This window comes from Nasonia vitripennis, chromosome 5, assembly GCF_009193385.2.
Source record: "Nasonia vitripennis strain AsymCx chromosome 5, Nvit_psr_1.1, whole genome shotgun sequence".
NCBI lineage: Eukaryota > Metazoa > Arthropoda > Insecta > Hymenoptera > Pteromalidae > Nasonia > Nasonia vitripennis.
Genome location: NC_045761.1, coordinates 2,958,285 through 2,972,506, shown reverse-complemented (window position 1 = coordinate 2,972,506; position 14,222 = coordinate 2,958,285). Strand labels below are relative to the sequence as shown.

General features: G+C 49.8%; 1 protein-coding gene across 3 annotated transcripts in view; it reads left to right on the top strand.

Annotated features, from left to right (window-relative positions):
* LOC100123431 (metabotropic glutamate receptor 7) overlaps nucleotides 1–14,222 on the top strand; it is a 63,165-nt gene that overhangs the window by 43,344 nt on the left and 5,599 nt on the right. For all 3 annotated transcript variants that reach the window (XM_031931644.2, XM_031931645.1, XM_016986836.3), the window contains exons 8-16: nucleotides 779–1,024; nucleotides 2,258–2,407; nucleotides 4,054–4,180; nucleotides 4,270–4,381; nucleotides 5,749–5,972; nucleotides 7,048–7,328; nucleotides 8,734–9,038; nucleotides 11,450–11,578; nucleotides 13,929–14,156. In XM_031931644.2, coding sequence (XP_031787504.1) covers nucleotides 779–1,024; nucleotides 2,258–2,407; nucleotides 4,054–4,180; nucleotides 4,270–4,381; nucleotides 5,749–5,972; nucleotides 7,048–7,328; nucleotides 8,734–9,038; nucleotides 11,450–11,578; nucleotides 13,929–14,156 — 1,802 coding nt within the window. The remainder of the gene's footprint in view (nucleotides 1–778; nucleotides 1,025–2,257; nucleotides 2,408–4,053; nucleotides 4,181–4,269; nucleotides 4,382–5,748; nucleotides 5,973–7,047; nucleotides 7,329–8,733; nucleotides 9,039–11,449; nucleotides 11,579–13,928; nucleotides 14,157–14,222) is intronic.

Here is a 14,222-nt window from a genome sequence, read left to right as displayed (position 1 = left end):
AGAGACCGCGTAATCATATCATTCTCGATGCGAATCGATAAAAACTTTCGAGCTACTCGCTTTTATACGCGCCGCGATAAAGGCTTTAAAAGCCGAAAAAGTCATTAGGGCAACTTGCTTTACTGCGAACTTTCGAAATCGACCAATTAATTGAAAATTCCACGACTATGCAAGTCCACAATGGGGTTATACCCTTATTCAAAGGGCTGGCTTTACAAGCGGCAATTAAAAAAAAAAGGGACGAAATAACGACGTCATAACACTCCGTAGGAGGCTTTAATTTCCATCCGAATCTCGCGCAATAAACTCAAACCGACGACGACGACGAGAGGAGCGCCGTTATGTACAACAATCCCCGCGCAGCTGGCGGCGGCGGCGGCGGCGGCTCTGTGTAGCGTGCGTATACTTTATCCAAATTCAGCGGCCCGCGCACGTATTCACGGCGCTCTGAGCAACACTTGAAAATCAAACAAACGACTTCATTATCCCGCGAATAACGACGTAACAAAGGCCCCTCGCTCCGAATACCAAAACGGGCACACGCACACACACACACACACACACAGCTCACCCCCTATACTCTTAACTTATCGGAGTAGTCATCGCGCGGCGTACACAGCCTCCGGCCGACCCTCTCTATAAATATACGAGTGCGAGAAAGATCCTTTCGCGTAAACAGGGAAAGTCTTCCTCGCGCGCTACTTGTTATATCAGTCACGCGTAGAGGTGAGAGCGTACATATGGTCAGCGAGTGAGAGAGAAAGTTTTTTGCCCGCAGGCTTCGACAACTACTACAAGAGTCTACTGCCTCGGCTGGGCCGCGAGTGCGAGGGTGTGCACGAGCGTAATGTGCCACATCGCAGCATCCCCGGCAAGTACGTCAACTGCAGGAACGTCTGGTTCCGGGAGTTTTGGTCGCAGCATCACAAGTGCAGCTTCGCCGCCGGTGAGACCGGACTGAAGAAGTGCACCGGCACCGAGGAACTCGTCGATTACAAGCAGGAGGGACTCGTACCGTTTGTCGGTGAGCATAACGTCTGCCGCGTTGAGAAACCTCGGCACGAAGCTCCGAAACGCGTGTATTTCTGCGCATACGCAAGTAGAGCGCGTCAGTCTGTGGCCAGACGCGACGGGTCTGCGGGGGGGGGGGTGAGGGATTTCGAGCTTTTTATATACGCGGGAATCGTTAATAATTCAGGCAGCGGTGGTTTCTCGATCTCGTGATTCCTGAAAAATGCACAGCTTCTCGGAATAAATCCCGCGGATTTTTATACTGGCAAGCTCCATAGCCAGCTGTTTAATCCCACTGAGAGCTTTCGTAGTACCGAGAAGGTAGGTATCTGGAAAAATTCCGCCTGGCAGTGTAGTAATTAGAAATCGCGCATATATACAAGCCCGCGTACACGAGGATTTGCGCTAAACATAGAGCGAATTATACGCATACATGGGACATCGCATTCCTGATTACGGCCGTTCATACATACGCCAGCTATTTTGGCTGTTTGCTTCGTCAGGGGGATTAAACGCTCGCCGTGTAACTGTTCAACCGGTACTATTGGATCAAATGGGACGAGAGGCTTTGCCCCCCGTATGGCGGCGATGTTGCGCCCCGCGGCTTTCCGACTTAGGCATCCGAAAAACCGGCTATGATCAGCTGTCCGGCGCTTTGATCGCTCGGAAGGTCGTTATTTGAATCCAATCCTTTTAATTAAAAATTAAAACGCAACAAAACTCGCGTCGTCGACTCGCTTTTATTCTGCTGCACAAAACGTTTTATCGGCATTATATTTTAAACGTACACATGCGCGTACACGCGGCCCGCTCGGAACAATGCCCCGCTGGGAAATGAAAAGGCCGTCAGTCATACTTATATAAAACAGCAGCGGAATTCACAGCGCGAGAACAACAAGTATAAACGGAGCTCGGAGAGTAATTCGCAATCGCTAAAACCACGCCCGCTCTCGGAAAAACTCATCTGGAAAACAAATCTCGGCGGCAGTTAAAAAGAGAAAGAGAGAGAATAAGGAAAAAAAATCGCGTCGAAATGAAAATCAAATAAAAGTCCGGCTAAAGCAAGGCCAGCGACAACTCCCCGGTGGCGTCAGGAGTGACAGCGACGATCTTATCGTCGCTCTGAAATACCGCCGAGGATTTTCGTGCGGGCACGCACGCGCGCTAGTCCCGGGTTATGGGGCGACAGAGCCGTATATGTAAGCTCGAGAGACTATAGCATCAGGCTGTCGTACGTGTGTTTCAGCGGACGCGGTCTACGCGATGGCCCACGGCGTGCACAACGTCATCGACGACGTCTGCCTCGACTCGCCTGCCCACCAGCTCTGCGACAGCCTCAAGCCAGCGCCCCAGGGCCAGCAGCTCTTGCAGTACATAAGGAACGTCACCTTTGTCGGTAAGTCCTTCTCTCTCTCTCTCTCTCTCTCTTTCTCTCTCGCTCGTGTTTTTCTCCTCCCTCTATATACGCACAAAGAGCAGAAGCAGAAGAGCCGAGGCCATAAAGTATCGTTAGAGATAAGACGAGGATGTTTATGCGCGATCGTTCGTTACTTAAGGGACCCGCAATAAAAAGGTTTATAAGGGCCGCGACGGCTGACGCTGCTACTGCCGACGCTTCCTTCCTGCGAGCGAGGACAACGACCGACGGATGTAAAAGCCCAGAGGGAATACATACACATGCGCCGTATACGCACATATCGCAAGCTCCTTCTTTTTTTATCCGCGCGGAGTAATTACCGCTCGTGTGTGATAGCATCCAGGCGAGGAAAAAGAAGGAAAGGGATACCGCTCCGCGGCGCGATAAATAATTCATCGATGGAAATTTTTCGTGTGTACATCGTAAAGCAAAGTAAGTGGCCTATCCTCGAGTACCTATATACACACTCGAATCGATTGGCCCCTCTGCACCGGTATAACACGGCTTAATGAACGGGCAGCGATGTCCGTTTATCGCCACGTTAGACCAGTCCCAATGGGCACAGCCCTCCCTCGCGCTGGCTGTAACGCGTCATTGAAGATAATTACCATAGCGCCAGTTGATTCACGTAATACTTAAGGGCGGATGGATACGGTCTCTTTTTTAACGGCTGCTCAGCCATTAAAAAAGCGTCGCCGAGTTTTTTACGACTGGAAAAATCGCACGTCGTTAAACACATTTTTTTTTGCCCTCGGCGCGAGAGGAGAAATAGAGAGAAAAAACATTGAATCCGTCGCGTTAAGCTATATACAGTCCTGGGCGGCTCCCCTTAATCGGTCATTCATTGGCGCGCGGCGCTCGTACACTGTCTCCGACACAACTGCCACTCGTAAAACTGGCTCTTAGTCGTTTCTCGGTGTGTACATACAACAGTGGAGCACAGCATCGGAGGCAGTACATCAAGGCGCTTACGTGTACGGCTATGGAGGGGCTACTTTATGCCCGAGAAACACACTGCTCTCTCTCTCTCTCTCTCTCTCTCTCTCTCTCTCTCTCTCTCTCTCTCTCTCTCACTCTCTCGTTACCGCTGACTCGGCAAAAGGCGCTGGAGCGATGCTAGTTCGTGCCGGAAGCCATTCTGCCTCTCTCTCTCTCTCTCTCTCTCTCTCTCTCTCTCTCTCTCTCTCTCTCTCTCCAGACCGGACGACTTTGACGCCTCGAAAAATAACCGATCGATTATTTTTCTCGCGCGTATGTGTGGCTATACACAGAGACAGAAAGCGACAGTCACGCCCAAGGAAATTTCCTTAAGCGATCACTAGCTCTGCTCCTTCTCGCATACACTCCGCGCACGTATGATCGCTGATAAATGACTGACACTGATAAATGCTCGCACGGAGAGAGCTGCTGCGCTGCACTCTCCTCCGGCTCTGTGTATCTATACCCTTTTTCTCTCCTCGTCTCTCTCACGGGGCAGCTCGTATCGAATCCTTCTGATGCACTCAAAGGCGGCACAAAATTGCGGCTGGCCGAGAAATTGGCGCGCGAAACGCGGCGCAGGTGTCGAGTGGCTGCATTAATAGGGCACTATATACGCTCTCACTCTCTCATACTGCTGCTTTCAGGTCGGCAAGGAACGGAAATTAAATTCAACGCCGACGGCGACGCTTACGGCTATTACAACATTTATCAGTATCAACGAGGCGAGGACGGCCGCTACAATTACACGCTTATTGGCTCCTGGAAGGAGAGGTGGGTGTACTGCTGCTCTGAACTCTATATCTATCTGTAAAAGCGTGTAGGTGTATAGCACCTCCCTCTCTCTCTCTCTCTCGTTGCAGGTTGGATCTCGAGATAAACATGACGCAGTGGGCGACCGGAGCCGGCGAGGCCCACATACCCAGGAGCATATGCAGCGACGACTGTCCGCTCGGTCAGATCCGCAATTTCCAGGTACGTGATGAATTTGTTATACGTGCCCTCGATGATGATGATGATGATAATGATCATGATGAGCGGTTATTAATACATCTTATCGCGAGAGCCTAACGACTCGGAGAGCTCGTCCCAATCGAGTTACTTATTACTATAGCGGGGGAAAATTCTCAGCCGCGCGGATTAATTGTTTTCATTCCACGTCCAGCCGAGATCGAGGGTATAAATCATACTCGCCGCTACGGAGTTCGCGAAACAGTTTTAATCAACGCGCCGGATCGGGTTAATACACAGCCGCATATTTTTCCAGAAAAAAAAACCCTCCCTGCGCGTTAAGCTATCTCGCGCGCGTGTTCTCTCGGCAACAAAGCGAGAGTCGCTCGTGACGTATCGCGGGCGATAAACGCTTCGAGATTGCGTACTCCCTCGTATCAAGTTTTTTATACTCGCTGCACCGCCGAGAGGATTTTTGAATCTGGGTAACGTCTTTCTCGATGGAGATTCTTTTGCTGCTGCTCTCTCAATTTTTCCTCGCCGCGCGCATCATCCTTCTTTTCCCTGTATTCACTCTCTCTCTCTCTCTCTTTCGTAGTAGCCGAGCATCATTAATTCGATGGCCGCGCTACTGCTTTCTTGCACGGAATCGATTCGGAGCGTCTGCCGGCCAAATAAATTGCCACCCGTCGCGCGGCAAATTGACGTCGGCGCGGTATACACGCTGCGTGTTATATTCCGGAGATAGAGCGTGCGCGAAAAAAAATATCGCTCTCGGGAAAAAACGCGCGCTCGCGGCAACAATGCGGGCCCGGGAAAACGAAAAAGCGACCTTTCTCTCTCTCTCTCTCTCTCTCTCTCAATCTTTCCGCCGCTGTGTACTCTTTCTTTATTTCGTATAACCGAGTGCTTTCGTGTTCGGCTGTATACGCGGTCTGCACGCGCATGTATCACATTGAAAGGGCCGCCCCGCGGATGGATGCGTTTTGTTAACGCTTCGACAGGCTCGCGCTGGATCTGGAAAAAATTACTCGAGATGAAGCCGGGACCGTTAAAGCGTTTTCTCATCCTGCCCGGCTTGATGAAGAAGTCTTCTTGCGCTAGCGCGGATACAAAGTGCTGCTGCTGCTGCTGATACTCCTCTTGACGAGATTGCTCAGGACGCGGGAATTTTTCTCGAGGGCTGCCGTATATACAGACACAGACACCGGTTTGTACAACGCGGAGAAGAGATAGAGCGCGTGTAGCTAAATTACCGGTTCGTTCTGCCCGTCGCTCATGAATCACTCCCGAGCTCGCGAGCCGTTTCTCTCTTTCCCCGCAAAAGTAAAATGCAAGAGCGCACTCGGTGATACACACACACACACATACACGTTTTGTACATGTTGCAGGAGCCATGTTGCTGGAGCTGCGTAGCCTGTCGGGAGGACGCCTACGTGTTCAACGACTCGTGCAGGCGGTGCGAGCCCGGCTGGGCGCCGGACGAGACCAAGAGCCGCTGCATCAAGCTCTCGGCCGAGGTGATCTCGTGGACGAACCCCTGGGCTATCGTGCCCCTCGTCTTCGCCTCGATCGGCATCCTCGGCACGATCTTCACCGGAGCCGTTTTCATCTGGTGAGTGCTATACACTCGTTCTCCCTCTCTTTTCACTTTTCCTCTCTCTCTCTGCAGAGCTAAGGCCACTGGGCCAAGATCGAAGCGCGACTCGCTATGCGCAAAGTCGCTTTCGCTAAAAATAGCCCATTCACCAGGCCGTAGCCATATATTATGCACAGCTCGCTCCCCCTCCGTGTACATGCACACGTAAGCGAATAAGGCGAGGAAAGATATATACACTCGCCGTCGGCGCGTCATAAGCCATAAAGTATCCCATACGCGCGAGCAACAGCTTCCGCGCACTTTCGCTTTCGGCTCGCGCGCGTTTTTTATAGTGCCGATTTATGCGAGCACCTCCTTGCTGTGCAAACATAAATCGGCGCCGGGGAACAAGAGCGCCACTCGTATGGTAATTCGTGCGCCCTCCAGAGAAAAGCTCCCGTGCGCGTAACCTTGTCGTCGCGCGCGTGAGTGCTGCGGGCGAGTATTGAAAAAAAAAGACAACCGGACTCCCTTTCTGCCCCTGCGTGTACACAAACACGAGGGGAGCATAGTGGCGTAGTAAAAAAGTTCGAGAAATATGGGCGCGCGCGAATGGCGTCTGACTATAGCCGCTCGTTTCCACTGCCGGATTGTGTATGCTGGTAGTGTTGACGCGAGAGGCACTTCCCTTTTTGTTTTACGCGCTCGGTATAAATTGGATTTTATTATTACCGAGAGCGACAAGCTTCATTCGTCTTACTCTTGCTCTCGCGATGCGGTTCTTCGTAAATAAGTACGCGCGTCTTTACCAGCGATCGCACCGTTGCAAATTGCGCCTTTTAGCCATCCATTAGCGGCAATCGATACACGCGTCCGTTCGCGAGAGCACGTCCTGAAAATATATTTCGCGAGCTCGTTTTCTTTTGCGCGAGCTGCGCGAAAAGTGCAAAATATTTTTCCCCCAAAAACTACGCGAGTCCATTTGGCCTTTTCCGACAGAGAAGTGGAACGAATGAAAAAAAAAGGGGGAAACAAAAATGAAAATGAAAACTAAAGCAAGCTTGCTCCCTCTCTCTCTCTGTTTTTCTTTGGTCCGCATGCAACAACGCAGGTTCAACCGGACGCCAGTGATAATGGCCTCGGGCCGGGAGCTCTGCTTCGTCCTCCTGGTTGGAATTCTCTCGTGCTACCTCATGAGCTTCGTCATACTGAGTCAGCCGACCAAGTGGAACTGCACCATTCTGAGGATCGGACTGGGGCTCTGTTTGAGCCTCTGCTACAGTGCCATACTCACCAAGACCAATCGCATATCGAGGATCTTCAATCAGGGCCGGAAGAGCATCAAGCGTCCCTCCTACACGTCGCCGAAAAGCCAGGTCGCCATATCCGTCGGTAAGTCCTCCCACCCTTCCACCCTCTCTCTGATGTACAGACGCGCATATATCTCTGTCTCTCGATCCGTCTCTCTGCAGCGCGCTCGCGCGTATGCATACGTTGCCAGGACTCGGGGGGAGATTTATCGCAATCGTAAAAGTGGAGTCATACCGCCCTGATAGTTTTTTCTCTATCTTTTTTTTTTGCTCCAGAGTAGCTGCGTTACACTCTCCGTGTACGCGTGTGTGTAGTTCTCGTTTACTTCGATAAGACGAGCGAGCTCCTTTGGCTGCAGTTCTCGAGCGTCTTTACGATCTCGCCGCAGCTGGCTGTACTGAATATTTCGCCAGCGCAGCAGCGCTTCCGATGAATTATTTCCTCCCGCGGCGTGAAATATTCAGAGCGAGTCGCGGGTGTGATTCGACGGAAGAGTCGAAAAATAAAAAAATTCGAGGGTTACATAACACGCGCAAGCGGCACACTGTGTATGCTAATTACGCGACGTACGCGGAGAGCCCGAGGGAAAATCTACGCGAGCTTTTTTTTCTTATAACGCGCGCGTAGTGCGCTCGGACGCGGGATGAAAAATTCCGTCCCTCAAATATTTAAAGTCCGACGGCCGATCCCCTGCACTTGGATTTACATAGACATACGTTTCATGAATTTATCGTAAGCCTCGCTTTTTACCTCGCGAAATCGGCCTGGACTTTTTACAGCGCGCGAGTTACGCGCTCGCCGATATGGATTCGAGGTACGGAGAGAGAGAGAGAGAGAGAGAGAGAGAAAGGGGATTAAAATTTTTGCATGCATAATTCAATTCGCTTTTGCGCATTCGAATAATGCTCGGTATAACAGACGTTGTTATATCAGGATAGCGATAAAAACTCTCTCGTAACGACGAAAACCCGACGAGTCAGCGTGTAATGCACGGCGGCGTAATGAGCGAGCGATTACACGGCCGGGGACGATTATCGCCCGGCGGGTTGTAGATATCTCTCTCACTTCTTGGCAGAGCGGCTGCTTACGATTCAGTGCGCCGCCGTGACTCGCTCTCGCGCCAAACTTCTATTCCTCGGTGGCTCGTACATCAAAGTGGCTGGCACGTCATAGCCCCTGCATAAAATATCGGATCTCCCGCTCGGCTCGTGCCGAGAGTTTCCCTCGCCGCGCTCTGCTGCTGCACACAGAGCCCGGGACGGAAAAATGCGAGGGTGAGAGAGAGAGAGAGTCACGTGGCCTATATCTACATGTATGTACGTAGGATCCGATTGAAATTTAGTTAACAGCAGCACACCGCCGCAGCTCGAATTTAACGATCCATTCCTCTGATGAATTCCGTTATCCCGTAGCGTTACTACTCTCTCTTTTTCCTTTTATCATTTGATTGTCTGTGAGGTGTATAAAATAATTGTCTCTCCCGCAGGAATCACATCGGTGCAGCTGGTGGGAGCGATAATCTGGCTGATAATCGAGCCACCAGACACCTCGGAGATCTATCCGTACCCGCTGACGGCCGTCCTCACCTGTCGCGTCTCCACTTTCGCCCTCATGATGTCGCTCGTCTACAACATGCTGCTCATCCTCTTGTGCACGCTCTACGCGTTCAAGACGCGCAAGATACCGGAGAACTTCAACGAGGCCAAGTACATCGGCTTCACCATGTACTCGACCTGCATAGTCTGGCTGGCCTTCATACCGATTTACTTTGGCACCAACAACGATTATAAGGTAACGTGCGCGGCATATAACCGGAGTAAACATCCATACACACGTGCGCAGGATGTAGACATCACGCGAGGTCCTATATGGCCGCGCCTCTAACTGTATAACACGCGTTGCAGCTATAGAGACTCGCTTGTGTAACTATGTATATAACGTATAACCATGCTGCGTCGTCGTGTCTCAGTTTATGGAGAGACTTTGACAGTGGAAGCGTGATGTTAGTCGGAGCTCGAGCGTTCTGGGCTTATTCAAGGAGAGACGCTAGTATACCTGGGATCGTGTTCCTCTGTATACTCCCCCTTTGTGTACTTTATACTTCGAGCGAGCATTTAAGACGAGCCTAATTATTTCGGCCAACTTTCATTGTCGATTAATTTTTATCCCGCCGCGAGCGAGCTAAACAAACGCGCCAGACCGAGCGTCGATAGAACTGCGCGGCGAAACGTCGATGAAATGAGAGAGAGAGAGAGAGAGAGAGAGAGAGAGAGACCTCTGCACAATGGCAGAAACGCCAGGCATTGTTCTCCAAATAACGCGTCGTATACATAGTATTTCAAGAAAACACCGCTCCCGCAAACGGCATTGTCATAGCCGTGCCGACGGTTTATTACAGAAAACTTATTTTTGCACCGCGGAACAGCAATGTTTTTGTTAAATAGCGTATTTTCGGCGCGCGACTGCATCGGTCGTCGCGAGCTGGTCTACTTTCGAAACGGCTTTTTCGGTTTCCGCTATCGGCCCGCGCGGAAATCAATCGTAGGACCTGTTGAACTACATAATTTATAGTCGATTGATAGAAGTTAAATTCATTAGCCGTCGCGCTCGTTCCCGCCTCGGCGACAGATTCGGTCAATCGATACGAGAACACGCGGTGTCTATTTATAATTTTCATTATAGACTCGCTCGTGCTAGACGACTCTAGTTTATTTTAAATTCAATTCGGGCCAATTTGTCGCGGTGGTTAATTCCGTATAATGACACGGCATATTATGTAAATTATTCGCGATCAGTTATGCCCCATAACTTTTGACGTGAATAATAAACGCGATTCGACGGATGCGCGAACTCGCGCGCGAGTCGAAATTTTATTTAGTTATGATGAGTAGTTTTTGAGGAGTTATACGCTGGCATTTACGAAAAGTCATAAAACCTCGCAAAATAACCATAAAACGCGGATCCTCGTAAAGCTGTTGGGAAAGTATAACTCCTGAGCAAAGCTCTTTCGCTGCGCGTAAAAAAAGAAGCGGAAGAAAGGGAAAGGAGGGAAAACCCGCGGATAAATAGTCGAGAAATAAAGTCAAACAAATTTTCGTCCGATCAAACAATTACAGTGGGCGTAACAAAGCCGATTTATCGAGGCAATTCATCGCGCGCCCAAGCAGCTTTATCAATTTTTTTTTCGTGTGTATACTTCACCGGTATATTCCGAGTCGAGTTTATGCCTGCGATTTTATAACCGTACTCTATTTTCGAGATAGAGCGCTCTTTTGTTTTAATGGCTCTCTGGCATGCGTACACAAAGCTCCTTTTTAGCCGGGATAATCGAATTTCCGCATCGACAAGACAGACAATGAGAATAATTAGAGTAACTGCCGCCGGGGCTGCGCGTTAATTCCCTACTCGCGGGTATAAAAAGCGTTTAAAGCTCGTATTTAATTATTTGCTTGCTCCATTGAAGCGCTATCGCGAGTCCACTCCGTTGTCGTCGAATTTTAGCGATCGAGTGTATAACGACGTTTTTACCAATTGTATACATTGCAATATAATCTCGCGAATTTATACGAAAACCATAATTAATTCGCGCGGAGCCGCACGTCGCATTGCCATTACATTATATGCGGACGAGAGGGAATTAAAATTCAATTAAAAGTTTGTATTAGGGCATAAATTTCCCAGCAGTTAAACGGCCGAATTTACAACTCCCGCGCATATCCTGCTGCGGCTGCGGAGAGAAACAACGTTTGCGGGCAATATATAGATAGTAATAATTATTATTTCCCGCGGTAAAATAATTACAGTCGATGTTCAAATTTAACAGCTCGTAAACTTGAGAGTTCCATAAAAACGTACACACCCGATGACTACCTTCTGACTGGTACGCGGCGATGCCCAGTTTCGATTTCTCGCCCAAAGCCACCCGGCAAACAAGCACTTATACGGCGCGCGCGTCAAAATTCACAGCCAGCGCGCAATAATCCGCGGTTAGCGCGTACGAGAGATAAGCCTAAACGCAGCTTATATCGTAAACGGGCGCGCGTGCGCTGTATAGGGGGTGGCTTTAGGCTCGAGGGACGATGATATACGAGTTTGAATTATACGACACGGTAGCGTCGCGCAGCTGCTCCGGTGTCTATACACACACACACACACACACAGCTACGGAGAGAGGAGATCGCGAGCTTTGTTACTCGTTGCAGATCCAGATAGCCAGTATGTGCATGTGCATCAACATCTCGGCGACGGTCGCCTTAGGCTGCCTCTTCACGCCCAAGGTCTACATCGTACTCTTCCAGCCCTACAAGAACATCCGGCCAGGCCCTAGCAACGTGAGTCGATAATGCATGTTGTAACGTGCATTTGCGCGCGTATTATCCATAATATATCACCCACACACCCACACGTATAATACTCGTGCGCACTTTATGATGCCCGCACACACGAACACACTCGCGGTTTATGATGTATGGATGTCGCTCGTTGCAGACGCGCTGGTATGGACGTATATATACCCATCGAGTGAATCAGCGATGTCTGACTGCGCTTAAGAGCTGGAGAGACTCGCGCGCGTGGATAAAAGTTATTGGAAAACTTGTCTGCCCGTGCGCGCATCAACCTGCGTCGTCCGGGGATATAAGTTAGTGTTATGTTTGCCCGAAAACTATAAAGTTTTTATTACGGAATCCGGTATGCTCTCACGTACACCCACACACACACACGCGCAGAGCCTGTGTCTGCGTGTCATGGAACAGCGAAAACTTGTTAAGCGCGTCACGGAAATATTATGGGACTCTTTTCCATATTTCGCCGTGCAAATTCAATCGCGCGCGCGATTCTAAACAATATGCCGGATTTTTCAATTCCAATAAGAAGAAAAAGAAGAAGAAGAAGGAACTTTCAGCGACGAGAGCTAGATAAAAGAGATTCTACTCGCGCAGATGTACTCTGCGTACACGCAGGAACGAAGTTTTGTCAATTTCCGACGACAAGGCGGTAACGAGGTGCATACACGCGTACACAGCGCGATAAAAGGAAATAAAATAATTTACCGGTGCTTTGTGCTGCGCGCGAGTTCAACGCACACTGCGCTGTAACTCGCCGAGCTTTAGGAGGGAAAAAATTTTCATAAACGGCCCCGGCAGTTTTCCGCGCGCAGATGTTCAGCGACTTAACGGTAACGACCTGCCCTCTCTCGCTCTCGCGGAAAGTACATAAAAAGACGAATTTAAAGAATCGAGACACAGAAAGAAGAGAGCAGTGGATACGTGCCGGGAATGGTCAGACGCGCGCGCGGGCTCGTTACGGTCAACTGCGCGCGCTTGTTTTTATTGAAAACCGGATGAGAAGTTTCGAATTAACGTCCGCGTATACGGGCGGAGGCGAGGAACACGGCCAACTTTCGCTGATCTCGAAATTGGATCGACGCTAACTCTATGTAATATGTATACGCCAAACTCTATATGTGCCTATGCCTGTGCTCTCGCTTTCTGTGTGTATCCGTTCTTTATCTACTTTTTTTCTCTTTGTTGTAAAAGTGCACCTTTCTTTTTATTATTAAATCTTGTTGTTGACAGTGGGCGAAAAGTAATCGGAGATTCTCTTGATTATTCGAGCTTTCGTCGTCGCGCGGTTTTTCCGTGTTCGCCTGCTTTTTTTTCCAGGAATTTAATATTCATGATTCCGCGAGGCTTTCGACCCCTCTAAATTCATAAGAAACGCGCGCAGTTTATAATTAATGCGAAATTCAAAGTCCCCGGGACTACGCCGAGTTAAAGTTAATAACCGCTGGCTCGAGCGCGAGCTAAGGGGGGGCATTTAATTTAAATAATTCCGATTTAACGATCCCTAAATATGCTTGCCGTGTATACAGCGCGGTGTAACGCTGTTATTTATTGACCGAGCGAAGCTCCGTTTGACTGAAGGTAAACAACGAACTTAAGTCGCTGTGGTATATTAACTACATAAAAATTGTTATGCAAGATCTACGAAGCGGACTCGATTGGATTTCTCGGCTGTAAAGTGCAATTAAACATTCCAATCTAAATATCAATTTTACGTTTCTATTAAATTGAACGAGCCAGCAATAGCAGCAGCGGTGTATATCGATTTTCCAAAGACTGCTCCACTTGGAATTCTGCCGTAATTTCTTCTCTCGCATACACACACACACACACACACACACGCACACACACACACACAGCCAGCCAAATTGATTGAATCTCCGAAAAACGTCCGCACGTGCACCGCACCCATTGTATACATGTATCATAGCGTGTACATACCGCAGTCGAGTCGACACAACGAGCACACCAGTCCCTCTCAAGTGAGGAAAAGGGAACAAAACGACTAAAATCAAGCCTTTCGCTCTTGAACTTTCCAGAGATTGCGATACCGCCACACCTATTAAATGCTCCTCGTGTGTGGGCGGCCTGCAGGCTCTATCTACGCTCCGGCCGCGAGCTAAACCACAGCCTATCGCTGCATGTAGAGAGAGATAGAGAGAGAGAAAGAGAGAGAGAGAGAGAGAGTGTGCGCGTGTATACACGTACGAGTCACGCGAAAGCTCGCGCATCCATCCACACGTCTGTCATCCACAATACCACCATCACCACACCACGAAAAAAAAATTCAAAATATATCACGAAAATATAACAATGCTCGAAACGAACGAACCATCAGAGCTGCCAGCAGTCGACAGGAGTAGGCTACCGTCAGGGATACAGCATGCGATTCTCCGCGCCAGGACGCAGCCAGACAATGCAGAGCGTTACCTCCGGCTCGAGGAGCTCGCCGCCGCCCAGCGCTGGACCCACTACCACGACCGCTGCCACCTCGTCCGGGACCAGTCAGCAGCAGGCTGCCAGGCCCAAGCACGCCTCGACCAACGGCGAGCCTCAACGCACTCAGGTGATTATTCATTCTACATTCGATAGCATCATCAGTAAGGATAAGTTTGTACATCGTACGCGATTC